The 15,797-nt window shown below is 43.9% G+C and overlaps 1 protein-coding gene across 19 annotated transcripts in view; it reads left to right on the forward strand.

Moving 5' to 3' along the window:
- The first annotated feature begins 45 nt into the window (after window positions 1–45).
- The window catches only part of DEPDC5 (DEP domain containing 5, GATOR1 subcomplex subunit), a 49,784-nt gene continuing 34,032 nt past the window's right edge, over window positions 46–15,797 (forward strand). For 7 of the 19 annotated variants that reach the window (XR_014229575.1, XR_014229576.1, XR_014229578.1 and 4 more), the window contains exons 1-20: window positions 166–787; window positions 1,482–1,599; window positions 2,349–2,436; window positions 3,131–3,177; window positions 3,667–3,752; window positions 4,549–4,632; window positions 5,294–5,343; window positions 5,868–5,937; window positions 6,284–6,362; window positions 7,289–7,350; window positions 8,779–8,848; window positions 9,226–9,298; window positions 10,004–10,107; window positions 10,425–10,499; window positions 11,367–11,501; window positions 11,956–12,017; window positions 12,124–12,197; window positions 13,372–13,441; window positions 13,976–14,012; window positions 14,746–14,866. Coding sequence is in view for 7 of the 19 variants with exons in the window: in XM_082325067.1 (XP_082181193.1) it covers window positions 1,542–1,599; window positions 2,349–2,436; window positions 3,131–3,177; window positions 3,667–3,752; window positions 4,549–4,632; window positions 5,294–5,343; window positions 5,868–5,937; window positions 6,284–6,362; window positions 7,289–7,350; window positions 8,779–8,848; window positions 9,226–9,298; window positions 10,004–10,107; window positions 10,425–10,499; window positions 11,367–11,501; window positions 11,956–12,017; window positions 12,124–12,197; window positions 13,372–13,441; window positions 13,976–14,012; window positions 14,746–14,866 (1,445 nt within the window). In the remaining 12 variants the exon portion in view is untranslated. Of the gene's footprint in view, window positions 128–163; window positions 788–1,481; window positions 1,600–2,348; window positions 2,437–3,130; window positions 3,178–3,666; window positions 3,753–4,142; window positions 4,366–4,548; window positions 4,633–5,293; window positions 5,344–5,867; window positions 5,938–6,283; window positions 6,363–7,288; window positions 7,351–8,778; window positions 8,849–9,225; window positions 9,299–10,003; window positions 10,108–10,424; window positions 10,500–11,366; window positions 11,502–11,955; window positions 12,018–12,123; window positions 12,198–13,371; window positions 13,442–13,975; window positions 14,013–14,745; window positions 14,867–15,797 lie in introns of those variants that run through there. The other 12 variants (XR_014229579.1, XR_014229580.1, XM_082325064.1 and 9 more) reach the window with 9 other exon arrangements.

Consider the following 15,797-nt stretch of genomic DNA (forward strand, 5'->3'; position numbering starts at 1 on the left):
GGTGGTGGGCGTCACGTGAGGCGCACGTGCTGCCCCGGCGGCCCCCGGATGCGGAAGTGACGCGCGCCGCCCGCCGGGCCTGGTCGGGACGGGGCCGCGGCCGCGGCGGGGGACACGGGACCGGGAGGTCAGGGCCCGCGCTCGTCCCTCGCCCCGCTCCGGGGCTGCCGGCAGGGGTGCGGCGGCGCGGCCGCGGGGTGGCTCGTCCCGCGGCGGCGGGTGAGCGGCGCGGAGCCCTGAGGCGTCCGGGCCCCCCCCCGCACCCGGGGCTGCGCGGTGCCACCCGCTCCCCCTCCGCCGGTGGCCCCCCTCCCCCGGTCCCCCGGTCCCCCCCCCCCCCGGCGCCGCCGCGCTGCTGGCTCTGCCCTCCCTCCCCCGCCGGGCCCCGCCGCTCCCGGAGCGTCCCAGGCAGCGGCGCCGGGGGGGGCACGGGCGTCCTGCTTTGCTCCTGGAGCTCGGCTTTATAAACCTGCGCCTGCGGCGGCGCCGCGCTTCCCCTGGCCGCGTTAACGGCCCTCCGCGGCAGCGGCGGCTGCCGGCGCCTCGGGGTTATTCGCCCCCCCCCCGTTGCTGCTGTGCGCCCCCGGTGCGAGCCGCCGCCGCACGCCGCAGCCGGGTGTCTGTTTCTCCCAGACCCACATCAGTGCCGAGTCTGAAGGTTTCATAGAGTTTATTTTGACGAACTTTGGAGGTACGGTTTTCTCCCACCGTGCCTTTGCGGCTCGGCAGTTGAATCAGCTTTCTGGAAAGCACATCGGGGAGCGCAGTACTTCAGTCTGTGTGAAAGGCACGCTTTTAAGTTCCTCTGTGTTTTGATTTGGCATAACAGTACTGTTACAACTAGAAGAGCTGATATTTAATAGCATGGCTATAGTTTTATGAAGAAAACCTTGTTCTTACTGGTAATTTCCAGTTCAAATGCACTTCTAAAAAGAGTAAATTGTAAAAGTCCTTCTTTGAAATATGCTTTATTTGAAACGAAAGTGGCAGGAAGAAAAAACGCGGTGGTTGATGCAGTTAACGTAATGCAAACCAGTGCCTCAAAGTTGAAGTTGGCCTGGCCCCGTGCGCTGTAGCGCTGCCCGCCGCTGGGTGCAGCTCTGCCGCCTCGGTGCGAGATCAGCCGGTTGTGGATTCCAGCGTCTTTGAAAGACACGGAAAAAGACGTGTGAAAGAGGGGGAATGGCACAACCAGAAGATATAACTGGCAGTGGGCGTAAGCCTGGGTATTCGTGTTAATGCATTTAACACAAGGTGCAGAATTTACCCTTGAAATATAAGAAGAGATGACTTTAGAGAGCGATGCTAGCTGTCTGACTGGTGCGCTGGTAGAAGAGGTCGTCGCTAAACTTTTAGTCTGATGTTTATTCCACTGTAACGTGCTGCCTTTCAGGTGCGGCAGTCCTGGCTACGTGGTGGTACAACATGAAGAATGGTTTGTAGTGACAGGAGATCTGTGTTTGCTTTCGTTTCCATATTAGATACGCAAGATGTCTTCAACCGTTTTTACTCAAAGCAGCTGAGAAGAACTGGAATTCAAGATGAGAACCAACAAGGTGTACAAGCTCGTCATACACAAGAAGGGGTTTGGAGGCAGTGGTCAGTATCTCCTGACCCATAACAGTGAGACCAGCACTCTCTTAGTTAATTGAAAGCAGTTAACTGATTTATTGATCTTGTTAACACAACAGTGAAGATGGAACTTTGAGTGCCAAGCAGTATTGCTAGCCAGAGTTTGGAGAGCTATCTTTTAATAGCAAGATACAGCAGAATAAAATTGCATTTGTCAGAACAGAATGAGATGGCACCTATAAAATAAAATTGCTTTATTCTACCTCTTCCCCTTTTGTTGTGTCACTTTGGTTTTAACCTTGTATTTCAGCCACTTTTAATAAGTGACAGACAAGTCAATGTGACTGCATGTAGATGTGTTTCTGTGTACTAAGAAAAACGCCATTTATTTGATTGTTCCCTACTTCTAGAGTTAAAATCGTAGCATGTTAATAAAGCTTGTTAAGATTCTATAGCTATCTGCTTTCCTGCTGATGCTTGTTGTATGCAAAATACAAAAGGAGATTCCGCTTGCCTGATTAAGGCACGCTCTTTTGCTGAGCAAATCTTTTGTGAAAGTTCTGTGATTTGAAAGAAAAGGTTTTGCCCACAAGAGCGGCCAGACCGCGGGGGCTGGACAGGAGCGCTGTCGAGCAGCGAACGTAACGCGCTGCGGACGCGTTAGCCCTGAGCTGGTGTAGTAACATGGAGTAAGCTATCGCGTGCGAGCCTGCAGGGGTCTGCGTTTGGTGTGTATCTGTTCACTGCAGTTCTCCTCATTCGTTTGTGTCTTGTAGATGATGAACTGGTGGTGAATCCTAAAGTGTTTCTTCAAATCAAGCTGGGAGATGTTGTGGAAATTGCACATCCCAATGATGAATACAGGTGAATTCTCTTTTTGCTGGTATCGGTCAGGTGTGGTTAGAGCACTGAAGGGGTGGGTTCAGGTGCAGTGGCCTCTAGAGTGAGAGGCTCTTAGAGCTGATATAACTTTGCTTCAGGACGCTGCCATGGTTTTTTCTGCCTGAAGAAAAGTAAAGGGGAAAACTATAGCAGGAGCTCTTCCTTGAATTTCGTGGAATTCTTTGTGTTTGGTGTTAGTTTGCTGACCTTTCATAGGACAAGTAGCACCTGAATATAGAGTCTACAATGTCTTTATCCTCTTCCTAGAGCTGCCGATACCTAATGATTATTCTTCCATCCTATGGTAAATCCTAGGCAAAAATAAAACTTCCTGGCCAGCTATAAAAATGTAAGCCTAAGCAGCTGTTCATCCTGCAGGCTGTGTCTGAAAAGTAGGAGTATACTCGTACGAGGTTCGGAGAAGTTCCTGTGTGACTGACTTGCCCATTTAGAGTACCATCTTTACCTAAAGAGTGCTTCATAATTATAATGGGTGTAAAGAACAAGACAGGGTGACAGGCAGAGAGGATGATATATGAAGCTTTCTAGAAATTATTAATGTTTCCCTTCAGCTTATCCCATGCTCCTTGGTACGAAATAGTTTTCAGAGAGTAATTTACCAGAGTCGACTGTTGGTATCTCAACTTATCTACCTTTTTTCTTTTTTGTATGCTAGTCCCCTGCTTCTACAAGTGAAGTCACTTAAGGAAGATTTGCAGAAAGGTAAAACTCTAGACTCATAGTATGCATAGTAAAATCATAGACAAAGGTTGTGTGATTGGGCTGCACCTATGACTGGCTAATGCGTATATTTTAACTTTGTAAGAAAATCGATGCTTTGTCTATTTAGGAACGGAAGGTTTATAATTTTATCGGAAAATGAATAGCCAATTTTAAATCTGCTTTTGATTGAGTAATGTGGGGTATGGTTTAAAGAAAATCATCTTTTTAGCCTTAAATTTTTGTTTCTGCATTCTGACTGTATATCTTTTCTTCTTGCAGGAATTAACTCAGCCTAAACTTTGAGTTTATCTTGCCTACTTTGATTTTAATGACTCTTAAATTGGGCAACAGCTGAAAGAAGGTGTTGTCTTTTGCTGAGGCCCTAGGTGTTTTATGACAATCTCACTGTGTTGCTTTTGTACTTGTAAACCACTTGAAACCTTTTGGGGACCTTCACTTCTCTGTTGTCCTTTCTCGTTTTTGTGGCAGAAACGATAAGTGTGGATCAGACAGTTGCACAGGTGTTCCGACTGCGGCCGTACCAGGATGTCCACGTGAATGTTGTTGACCCAAAGGTGGGTGGCTTTGCAACTTCTTTCCATCCATCCCTACACTTAGCTCAAATCGGAGCCCTGTGAATTTCCGTCTACAGTAGTATTGGGGAAAAAATTTTTTATTGAAAGGTATTTAGCCTTCTTTCCTAAGAAAATGAGGTTTGGGCAATTGAACTATTTGTTTGTTTGTTATGTGTCTCTTTCTTCACTCCCTACCATCCCTGCTCTCTCTTTGAAGTCTATGGACCAGCTTCAACACAGCTTGATAGAAATTTAGAAATTTCCAATATCTTTAAGTTCCAGAAATTCAGAGTAACCCGGCAGAGTAAAGAGAAACAGCAAGTGGCCCAGCCAAAAGAAGAGCAATGGCATGGATTTGCGTTATTTGACACGAGAGCCTTGTAAGAGAGGCATCCCTTGTAAATGTCCCAACTATCAGAAGAGCTTCAGTCAGAGCTTACATTCAGCACAAGACAAAAATCTGCAGCAAACGAGACTTCCTTAACGTCATGAACAATGGAAGTAATTTGTTTTACTTCTGCCTCCAATTTGCGCTGAGACTTGTAGCACAGATTTAGTCCTTGGGCTTTTTCTGGTCACGTTGTGCAGTGTCTTGCAGCTCACAGTAGTTCAGGTACACGCCCAACTTTGGCAGTTATTCTGATGGGACTTCCCTTTTATCTTGCATCTGCTAGGAGTGTTGACTTGATTTAGAATGGCCCTCCCTGTAACGTTTGGTTCTTAACAGAACTGATTGAAGGGCGCTACTTAGAAACAACAAGTAAAACCCAAGCACTGGTTTTCTTCTGTTTTGCAGGAGGTGACCTTGGACTTGGTAGAGCTGACCTTTAAAGATCAGTATATTGGGCGCGGGGATATGTGGCGACTGAAGAAAAGTTTGGTAAGGCTTCTACTGTCCTTACTTATAGGGCCAAGGAGATGACGTACCTTTTTCTTTGCTTGTTGTAAAAGAAAATAAGTGTTTTACGAAATACAGAAAACTGAGGACGAGACCAGTGTCAGCGGCTCCTGAGGAACTGACGCTGTAAGTGGTACCTCGGAGTTGGAGAAATGGATGGAAAGGTGTTGCAGAAAAAATTAATCCCATCATTTCCTGCTCCATTGCAGTAATGTTAATTACTAATGTTGAGAGGTTTTTTCCTTATATTCTGAATTTTAGTGATTTACTACATTTGGAAGGAATTGAATCCAAATGTTTTTCAAGTTAGAAGTATGCTAAAGTATCCCCTCTCCGACAGTACCACTTAATAAGCAACTACTAGAATATTCTCTTTCTGCATCTCTGAAGTGCAGCCTTTGGCTCTTCTAAGAGCAGTGAATTAGGCAAATGAACCCAATAAAAGTTCATATGTGTTACAAACTATTTTCTGTTGTCTGTTGCAGAGGTTCTGTAGGCTGAGATAGTAGTAAATATGTTCAGTGGTTTTTGTGATTTTTATGGCACAAGTCAGATGTTTGAGCATGAATGGGGGTTTTTTGTACTTTTGTCTGCTCGCTCCGAGCCTCCTGTTCTTTTAATGCCTGTAACTATTCTTCCTTAGGTCAGCACATGTGCGTATGTCACCCAAAAAGTTGAATTTGCGGGTATCAGGTCAGTGCCTCCTCTGAGGGCTTACTGTTACTTATGACTTTAGATTAATGAGTCCAGAGTATCCAGCTGGAGACTCTTCTCTGAAAAATCCTTCACGTTTTATTGCTCTCTTACTCTTCTACAGATTCCTGCCTGCACCATGGGGTGGGGGAAGGCTTCTGTCTGATCTGGGGTGGAAGAAACTAATAGCAGGGCAGCCAGCCACACTTCTGGCCTCTGATGAAGGCCAAATAATTTTCCTTTTGCCTCTTATGCTATTCCCCTGCTTCCCAAGGTGTATGAATAGTTCAGATGAGGGTCACTTCAGTGGCTGTTGAGATGACAAAGGGACAAGGAAACGTGCAGATGCAGAGGGAAATGGCTGTTTGACATCTCTTGGGTTAAAGATCAGTTTTTAACCAAATAAACTTCTACTCTGTCTTCACGTCATCCTTGAATGCAGATTTTGGTACATCCCTTATTTGCTCAAATATTGATTCTCTAATCTTCTGGTTAGCAAATGTTCTGCACTCCTTTTCTTCCAGGGCGCAGGCAGGTGAACTGTGGGTAAAGAGCGAGAAAGTCACTTGTGGATACATCAGTGAGGACACCCGGGTAAGATTTCAGGAAGCAGGGGAAAGGAAGTTTTTCCCTTCCTTTCCCTGCGGGGTTTCTTGTAATTCTATCTTGCTTGCAGATTTGTATGGATCATTTGAATTGGCTGTGTTGTAAGGTGAAGAAATGCAACACATTCAGGAGAATGAATGATTAGTAAACCTCAGCTCTTCTGCGCTGGCAGCGTTAGGAATTACTCGGGCTGCTGAAATGCCAGCTCCTTAGAGGGGGAATTCCCTGTGATGCAGTGGGCACAGTCATATCAGTTGCTCTGTAGTTAACTTCTGCTTTTGGCCCTTTTGGTGAATGTACCTTCTTTTAAGTAAGATCTTTCATTCCTTTGCAGGTGGTCTTCCGCTCCACTTCTGCCATGGTTTATATTTTCATCCAGATGAGCTGTGAAATGTGGGATTTCGATATTTATGGTATGTAGGTAACTGACCTGCCTGATTGTGAGTGTGGATGGCAGCAGCCATCCTTTCTGCCCCTACTAGAAAACTGCTACTACTATTTATTTCTGCCACTACTGGAAAACTAAAATGTCCCGCCTTCGGCCTAGGCAGTGCTCCAAGGCGCGCTATGGCGCCCTGTTAGGTCCTTACTTGCAGTGCCACACTTTTCTGTCCCCTGGGTATTCCATAATTTTCCTGCCCCTACTGTAGGGCCTGGGTACCATTATCTCACGGACGAAATCAAGGGGGCCAGCTGATTATGAACCCTGGAAGGGTTTTCTGTGGATATGAACATGTTTGGTGATGAGGGCAGGCGCAAGCCTGTGTGAATCCTGAAACCAGAAATGTATGGAAGTCCTGTGCAAAGAGGACCTTGATGCTTTTGATTTCTCTTGACTTTGGCTTAGCGAGGAAGGAAAAACCCTGCCTTAGCCCAGGTAGAGTCAGCGAGAAGTGTTAAAACCGTAGGCATTAAGAATGAGTCACTTATCTGTGTCATTGTCCTATTTTTTTTCTGGCTTAATTCTTTAGCAAACCTCTTACCACTTCCTTTGACCATGTGTTCAGGCATACGTAACTGGGCAGCTATTCAAAACTGAGCAGGGGATCAGTTGTGCATACTCTGCCTGAAAGATGGCACAGATGCTTCCCCAGCATGCAGCGAATGTGTTGGAAAAATGAATTTAAAGGTCAGATCCTTTTGACAGTGAGAGTCTTGTTTACATCCTCTGAAACATAGTCATGCTTTTTAATCTTTTTATCATCTTTGTTTTAGTGATATTAGCATTCATTATGCACACAACTGCTCTGATTCTAATAAAAATAATTGTCCTAGAATCTCAGGGTTAAATATACCCTGTAGTTGAAGTAACTGCTGTTATTTGATGCTTACTTTGCAGGGGACCTATACTTTGAGAAAGCTGTGAATGGTTTCCTTGCTGATCTCTTCACAAAATGGAAGGTAAATAGCTGCTTGAGTTCATCCCGTTCTGAAACAACAAGACAATGCCATCTTAATGAGCCCATTGATGTGCCAGTTTGAGGAAGACCCAGGTTGTGTCAGGCAGTGCTAAGATTTACAGGACTCTGCGAGGTGGCTCCTGGGCACCAAAAGAGTGGTTACTGCAGGTCTGCATTAAATCATACACGGGCCAAGTGATCCCAGTCTGTTGTGTCTGCTGGGTTTGTGTCGAACCATTTGTATGGAGGCTCTGACTGGACTGAAGTCACTAAATGTGTGATATGGTTGGCTGTGCGTGTGCAGTCATGCACAAGTCTGTTTTACACAATTTTATTCGTTCCAGGACTCAGTTCCAAATATTTCCCCGGTACAGTGTGTAATCTGTTTAGTGCTGCTGTCTTTTAGCATGAGGGGGTTCCAGGTTGTAGTATATGGGCCACTGATGATGTGCAACCTTCTTGAAAGTGAGCTGCTTCAAAAACAAAGCACGCCTCCCCACCTCTTCTGGCTGAACAGCCCAGAGCCGTCTCCTGTCTCAGTGCGTGATCTGGCTCAGAGCCAGGTACAACTGCTGTTAGCAGTCCTGCAGCAGACTTCCTCTGACTTGAGAGCGCCATCTCAGTACTCAAAAAAAGGCATATATAAAATCTGCAGCCTACATTGAAAGAATAGCTAGACAAGGCAAGAGAGGCTGAAATCCTAAATGTGTAATATCTATGCATAGTAGAGCTCATGATGGTCCCGAATGTTAAGGAGAGCAGGAGCATGCTCAGCAGATTTGTCTCATTTTCAGTGTGCTTTTTGTCCATTGGCGAGTTATTAGGAGCCCTGCATGGCATGTCTGTAAAATGCCTGTTTTGCCGTTAGTACTGCTGTACCGCGTTGGATATGGGCCTGAGCGATGCTGGGGCTCACGGGGCTTTTCAGGCTTTTCCTTCCGAGGGGATGGCCAGCGTGCTCTTCACAGCGTCGTTCCACCACATGCAGCAGCGCTGCAACTGTTTGGTGAAGTTTTAGTTTTTTATTTCTCTAGAATTGTTAGGGGCACCTCTCTAAACAGTAACAAATAAGAATATCAGTTTGTCATGAGTATGTATAAACAAATTGAGTCAGCTGTCTATTTTTTAAACAAAAATCTTGTATCTTGGCAACTGTAGAGAGGAGTTTCTTTAGAGACTAGTGGAGAGTGCTCCTGTTAAATGTGGCATAGCCTGGAAGCACAGAATCTACAGGGCAGACCATGATGCTATTTCATAGAGGCATATGCAACGCTCATGCAGATACATTAATACAGCAGCCTACCTTTTTCTAGTTACCTTTGATCCTAGGTGTGAGGGGAAAGAGGGTGTTACTATATGTGTATATACGCAGTTTTCTATTGAATGTGACCCTTAAGGTTTTTTTTTTTCATCTCTTCTTCCTGGACAGGAGAAGAATTGCAGCCATGAAGTGACAGTGGTTCTATTTTCTAGAACGTTTTACGAAGCAAAATCTATAGGTATGTAAATTCTGTATTTTCATGTTTCTGTTTTTTAAAGCTACCTCCTTCTCTATTGAAAGTTGGTCACAGGCTGCCAGTGATTTTTTTTATGCCCATGTCCAAAGTATTCCCTGCCAAGCGCAGTGGATACACAGCTATTCTTATGAAAGTACTGCAGTGAAAACCTTGCATAGAGGAATATATGGCAAATTTTCCTCATCATACTCAAGCTGTCATATTGTTTTAAAAGCAATTTTAATATTGTGTAGGAGATCTGATATTTCTCAAAGTTTTTTTTTTTTTTTTAAATGGAAATAACAGCTCCTTACTCTAGAAAAGATGAGTCATTTCTGTACAAGAGCATAGGATAATACGTGCTTTTGCTTCTGTTTGAGATGAGTTTCCTGAAACGCATCGTGCATCAATTCGACAGGATCACGAGGGAAGATTTTATGAAGATTTTTACAAGTATGTCTTCCTCCCAGTTCTTTCACCTCTTGTCCCATTCATGTGGAGAATGTCATGTTATTAACCGTAGGACCTTGCAAGGAATTAAGATAGTGAGAAATATCTATGTCTGAAACTGGCAGCAAGTTGATGAGTAGTCCCCATTCCATCTGTGAGTGCACGCCCATATTTGCTAAGTCAGTCTTCCACATGCAGGTGAATATTGTGTTGTCTGTGCTCTGCTGGAACTGCCAATAAACTTAAAAGCTCTGTAGGGCCGGGAGTAGTTTCTGCGTAAGGTTTGGCTGTTTTTCAGATCTTTACATTCTTGCGTAGTTGAAGATGGTGCCGCTGCTGAAACCCCAAGTGTTCCCACTTAGGGGCTGATGGTCGCTACAGATGCAGCTGTCGAAGCTGTTGTTTGATTCTGAACTTGGACTTGTTAACGATCTTACTGCTTTGCAGAACAGTGATGCTATTTGACATATAATGTTGGTCACCAATTTAAAAGCGAGAGATTATTCTGGCTGGGGATGTGCCCAGCTTTGTGTGTGCACCTGCGCCTTAGTGATTGCTACAAGTATGCAGCAGTTCTCATGTGCTGCCTAGCAGAAGGCAGAAACACTCACCTTTGTGTGCATTCCTTTTTCTGTAGCTTGTTCATCCCTTCTCACTTCCTCTTCACAGCTTCCTTTCATGACCCTCATTAAGTTGTGCTCTTTCTAGAGTTGTAGTTCAGAATGAGAGACGAGAAGAGTGGACCTCATTGCTTGTGACCATTAAAAAGCTTTTCATCCAGTATCCTGTGTTGGTACGACTAGAGCAAGCAGGTACAAGAATCCTCCTTTCCCGTGCTTTTACCCTTTTGTCTCTTTTGTTTTTTTTCTTTTTTTTTTTCCCAAGTTGTCCGTAAACTCTCTAGTTTCAGTTGGAGTCTGGTATTGTCCTACTTAATGCTCTCCTGGCTAGGCTATTTTGCTTGGGCCTTTCTTTGAGATATGCCAATGCCAATTTTGCCTGTAATTTGTTGGAGTGATAGGATTTACTACAAATGCAGGTTTTTGTTTTGTTTTTCTTTTTTTAAAAAGCTAGTCTATACAGAGATGATAATTTTTTTCTTTTTTTTTCCTTCTGAACGCTGGTCCAGAGGGCTTTCCTCCAGGTAAAAATTCGACCTCGGCACAAGGGAACTACCTGGAGGCCATAAATCTTTCATTCAATGGTGAGTTATGAACAATGGATAAAAATAGAGAGGGGAGGAGCCATTAAAGCAGGTGCCAATAAAGGGGTGTGGACTTGTGTTGCCTGCTCCTTGAGACTGCGAAGAGGAGGGGAATGTCAGGTGGTTAAGTTGGCAGTTCCAGCCTCAGAAGACATTTTCTTGCGTGTCTCTGGAAAATGAGTGGCTCTCAGATAACTGAGTATTGGGTATTTTGGGCTTCAGGAACCACTTCCAGGGCCTTGTTAGAATGAATTTTTTTCTTCTAGCTGTGTATCTGTATGAAAACCTCTTGGAATAGAAGTTGAAATTTCAAATTATGGAAGCATTTCAAAATCAGGTTAGATCAAATGTGATTTAGGTGAAACTGATCCATCTTTTTTAGCAGGGAGATGGATTTGATGGGCTGGAAAGACTCTCCAAAGATCTACTTTTTGTGATTCTGTACATCAGGTGTCATTCTGTCACCTTAATGGCTCTCTTGTTACTCCCATGGGAGGGAGTACAGGATGTTATTTAAAATTATTAGTAATGGACTTTGCCTTGTTGAGGTGTTTTTGGGGTTGTTTTGTTGGTTTTGGGTTTTTTTTGAGATGTTATAAAGGAAACACTAAGCATATGAGAAAAACATTCCTTTTTATGTATCTGGTTCCCATCTTTTCTTCTCTTCTGCCCTAACCCCTCTCTTTCCTGTAGCTTTATTAACATTTATTGGTTGGACAAGGCTGTATACAAGCCCTCTTATGCTTGCATGTGCTTTGTGGGAAGTTGTTTAATACCACTGTTAATAGAGAGTTGCCTCCCTTGCTCTGAAAAAAAAACATCCAGCATCTTTTTTCTTTTAAAGTATTCCCTAATTCTTTCTCTTAGTGTTTGACAAGCATTACATAAACCGGAACTTTGATCGGACTGGCCAGATGTCTGTGGTTATCACACCTGGTGTGGGTGTATTTGAAGTTGATCGACTCCTTATGATTCTGACCAAACAGCGGATGATAGACAATGGTAAATACATAACCAGGTGTATTTGGGAAAGCTCTAGCCTTTTCTTGTTATGAAAAAGTACCTATTGTAACCTGTGTACTCTGCAAAGAGGGGTTACAGCTGGAAGACTCGTGTCCACACTCCGTATTGACATGGGCAGATTTTCAGAGAACTTATAGGTGTTTAATTTCTTTTGTTTGTGATAGAGAACTTCATCTGTCCATGCAGACCTTTCCCTTAAAGGATAATCTTGCATGACTTGCATTAGTTTAGAAGAAACATTTCTTATCTCCCCAGTGGCACTGTTGGTTTGTAACCATACATAGAACTGCTAACTACCATTTTCAGTACAATTACATCTTAAAATCTGTTATGAATACAAATTGGGCCTTCAGCTCAAATTGATGGTCTGTTTTGGCTTAGCATATCAGTCCTGCTTGGTAGATAGCTGAACTCTACTGTTCTCTGTTTACAGGGATAGGTGTGGACTTGGTATGCATGGGAGAGCAACCATTGCATGCTGTACCACTCTTTAAGGTAACGCATGCTTCTTTTCCCTTCTCTCTGCTCCTACTAGAAATGTTAGTCATTTTGTGACTAGCTAGACGCAACTGGTTGCTATGCTCCTGAATTGCTCTTACAGCTCCATAATCGCGGTGGACCTGGCGACTCCAGGCTGGGCGATGACTACAATATTCCACACTGGATAAACCATAGGTAGGTGAACTCTGTCGGCCTCTGCTACACACTTTTGCTGTGCTTTCCTCTTTATAAATTCTCTTTCTTCTTTCATTGTTTATTCTCTCCGCTCTCCTTGCGAAGCAAAGACATGTGTTATAATAGTCTTGCAGAACTAGGAGTGTTCTTGCAGAACTCACGGCATTAATGCCACATATCAAAGATGATGGGCAATTTGCAGAGGAAGAGGTCTTGATCTTAAGCTCTCTTTCCAGCTAACAGTTCTAGCCTTTAGCTATGCTCGAAGGAAGTCAGGAAGCTAACAAAAAATACAGTCACTTCGACTAGATTGGTTATTAGTGAAAACAAATACATCCCAAATGAACAGTTACGGGTAGAGAAAATGTGGATGACGTGGATAAACGTTGGAATAGTTGCAGGCAACACTGAGGCTCACTGTTACGTTGCTTCACTCCAAGACATGGTAGGTTTCCTTTCTGCTTTCTGTTAAACATTCTGTGCCATGATACTCTCCTTTCCCTACACAGAGAGATCAGGGCTCAGGATGAAAATTACCTCCTCAGTCCTTGTTCTGCTGTAGGGTTTTTTTTCCGCCTCTCTCTTTTAATACCTCATTTTATCTGCATGCATTAGTTGACTGTCCTGGCCATTTACCATTCGTGGGTTGCTTATACCCAGTGTTTTCAAGTGGCTGGAAGGCATCAGATCTTTGCCATAGATGAAAAAGGTGTTTGAAGGCTTATAATAAGGCAGTATTTAAAAGATTCAGATGACAAGAAATAGATCTTAATGAACACGTTCTTTCAAATGGGAGGAGGTCTGTAGTTTTCAAGCAGCTGATGTGAGTCATTACGGTCATTAGGGTGGTGTAAACGGCACAGTACTCTACAGACACTGAAAGCGGATACCTTTCTGTAGAAAGAGGAGGTGAACTGGGAATGCAGATGTCAGCACATTAAGAGGAGGTCTGGACTGAGGCAGCATGGGAATCAGAGGCTGGTCTTTAAGGAAAGAGTAGCTTCTCTCAAGTTAACCGTCCATCAGTGTTTTCTGTATGTTGTCTTGTGCAGAGAAAGGTATCCCCTTTTCTCTGTCCAATAGCTAGCTCAAACACGCGGGCTATTTGCTGTGTAGCTAACCAACTGTGTTCAGTTCTTAGAAGGCAGCTGAGCCACCCTGTTTTTCCTTTCAGTTTCTACACATCCAAAAGCCAGCTCCTGTGTAACAGCTTCACTCCACGGATCAAGCTGGCAGGAAGGAAAGTAGGTACCTTTCTGATTTATCTTTTCTTCTTACTAGCTTGTCAGATACCTTTTCTCAGCCAAGCATCGGAACCTTTCTAGCAAGTATTCCGACAGCTGTAACTAAGTTTCTGTGTTAGAAGACAGTGAAAGCAAAGCTGTAATGATTGTGGTAGGGATTGTGAACGAGGGACTAGTTTGTAGGTCTTTCCTTTCTAGGATGAAACTAGGTGAGGAATGTTTTAGCCACCATAAAAATTAGAGTTTCATTCTGTAACGAAGAACTTTGTGGAGAGGAAGAAATGTGTTGAGAAAGATGTGGTTTTTACACAGGTTTATGACTGAGTATCAATATTTAACACTTCTGAAGTGGTCTGGCTGCCTTGCTGAGTCAGCAGGATAAACTTTAATCTCATGCTTGATCACACTGGGGGATATTTCCTTAGAACATGCTGACTGTCTCCCTTCTCTCTGTCTTTTCTCTTGCTCTCTTTTCCTCTTTTTTGGTTTTTTTTTTTTTTGGGCACTTCACACTCCCTTTGTTGGACCCTCCAGCCACTGAGTGAGAAAGCAAAGAATAACCGAGATGCCTGTGAGTAATTCTGTTCTGGAATGATCTATCCCACTGAGTCCCAAACTAACAAACAGCTGTAGTAAGACAATGACACTTAAGCAAAAACACTACTGATGAGATGCAGGAAGGGACAAGTGTTGCAGCAAACCATCAAAGCCACGTAGTGGTGGTCGAGGACGTTAATGTGCATATATCAGTTGCCTTCTTGGCAAATAACTAATATGGAGGGGTGAGGTTCTGTCCTGGCTGCTTGTCACCTGGCTAGAGGAATAGATGGTAGGAGGCTGGTGTGCCAACGGTACTGTTTGTGGACAGGGAGGCATTCACTGGCTTGGGATGTTGTCAGCGCTATCACCACAGAGTTACAGTGGGAGAAGTCTGCAGTCTTCTCCTAACACCTTGTTTCGGGAAGGTGTACGTTCTAAAAGTGAGGCTGTCTGTTTCAAAGATGCTTTACAACGTGCAGTTCCCTTGTGAGGGAACTTGAGGCATCTGTTCATACAAGGATTGATTTGTGGATTATTAATTCAATGTCTTGGATATATCGGGGGAAGATATCAGGGCCTCAGCCACCCTGATTCAGAGGCACCAACTTTGATAATTCAGCTGCTCCAGTTCTGCTCATGAGACTTCTGTAAGTGATTTCTTTTGGAAGAGGTGCTTTTCTTAGTGGTGGGAGTTGGATACTTCTAACTTGCAGATCTTGAACATTCTTGAAAGAGGTTGCAGTGCTATGTGATTTTTATTTCAGCATTAGGGGCTCCAAAAGATGCTGAGAATGCCCTGCCCATCCAGGTAGATTATGATGGCTACGATGCCCAGGTGTTCAGACTGCCAGGCCCATCCAGAGCCCAGCGTTGTACCACTTTCAGGTAAGAGGCTTGTGAGCATACTGGTTCTAGAGTAGCCATGTTATGGTGTACTTCTTGATGCATGAAGTGCTTGGAGAAATACAAGGAGAATTAAGCTCCACGTGCTTACGATTGAACAAAAAGCTTTATCTGTGGCTAGTATTTATGGCTGGTTGTCTGGTATTTTACTTCTAGGATAGTGTGTGGGATCTAGGAAAAGGCATAAGTATACTTTTTCCTTACATCTTTAATTTTGTCTGAAGTAGAAGGAAGGTAGTCTCCCTTGCTAAGTTCCTAGCAGATTTTCCAAGCTGGGTGAGAAAGTACTTGCACAATAGACTTGCACAGAGTTGTAGAAATAGCACTAGTTTGCACTGCTTGGTAACTGGTGCTGAACGTAGAGTGGTGGGGAATCTTCCCTGAAAATGATGCCTTTATGAATGAGAGAAGAAACAGAGGAGCTGAGTGCAGGTTCTCAAATATTCCATGGCCTTTCCTCTGAGAAGAAAGGCTAATTATCCTCGGGTCCTGACCAAATTCATTGAACAACCTATACATTTTAGTGCTTTTTCAGGAATATGGGATTGATGACCTTGAAGTATTGTTTTGCTTTCCTTCTTTCAGTAGTATTGCCTAAATCTGAGGAAGCTGTGCATGCGGACTCACTTGTTAATATGAGCAGCTTGTAGAAGTTGCCAATACAATTTAATGTAGTTAATAATTCCAAGTAGTTTCCCTAGAGCTATGTGTTCCTCGCACTGTAGGCTCAGGTCTGGTGTCTTCTAGACCACATCTATATTACCAGCTTGGTGTTCTGTCTGTAGAATTGCATAAAGAGTTGAGCATGCTCTTTTCACAGCCGTTGTGCTGGAAGCGTTTTAGTATTCTCTTCTGCTATTGTATGATGCACAAAAGTATACAGTACCCACATAGTCAAAAAAATAGTGATAGC

The sequence above is a fragment of the Platalea leucorodia genome, assembly GCF_965183815.1.
Source record: "Platalea leucorodia genome assembly, chromosome: 12".
NCBI lineage: Eukaryota > Metazoa > Chordata > Aves > Pelecaniformes > Threskiornithidae > Platalea > Platalea leucorodia.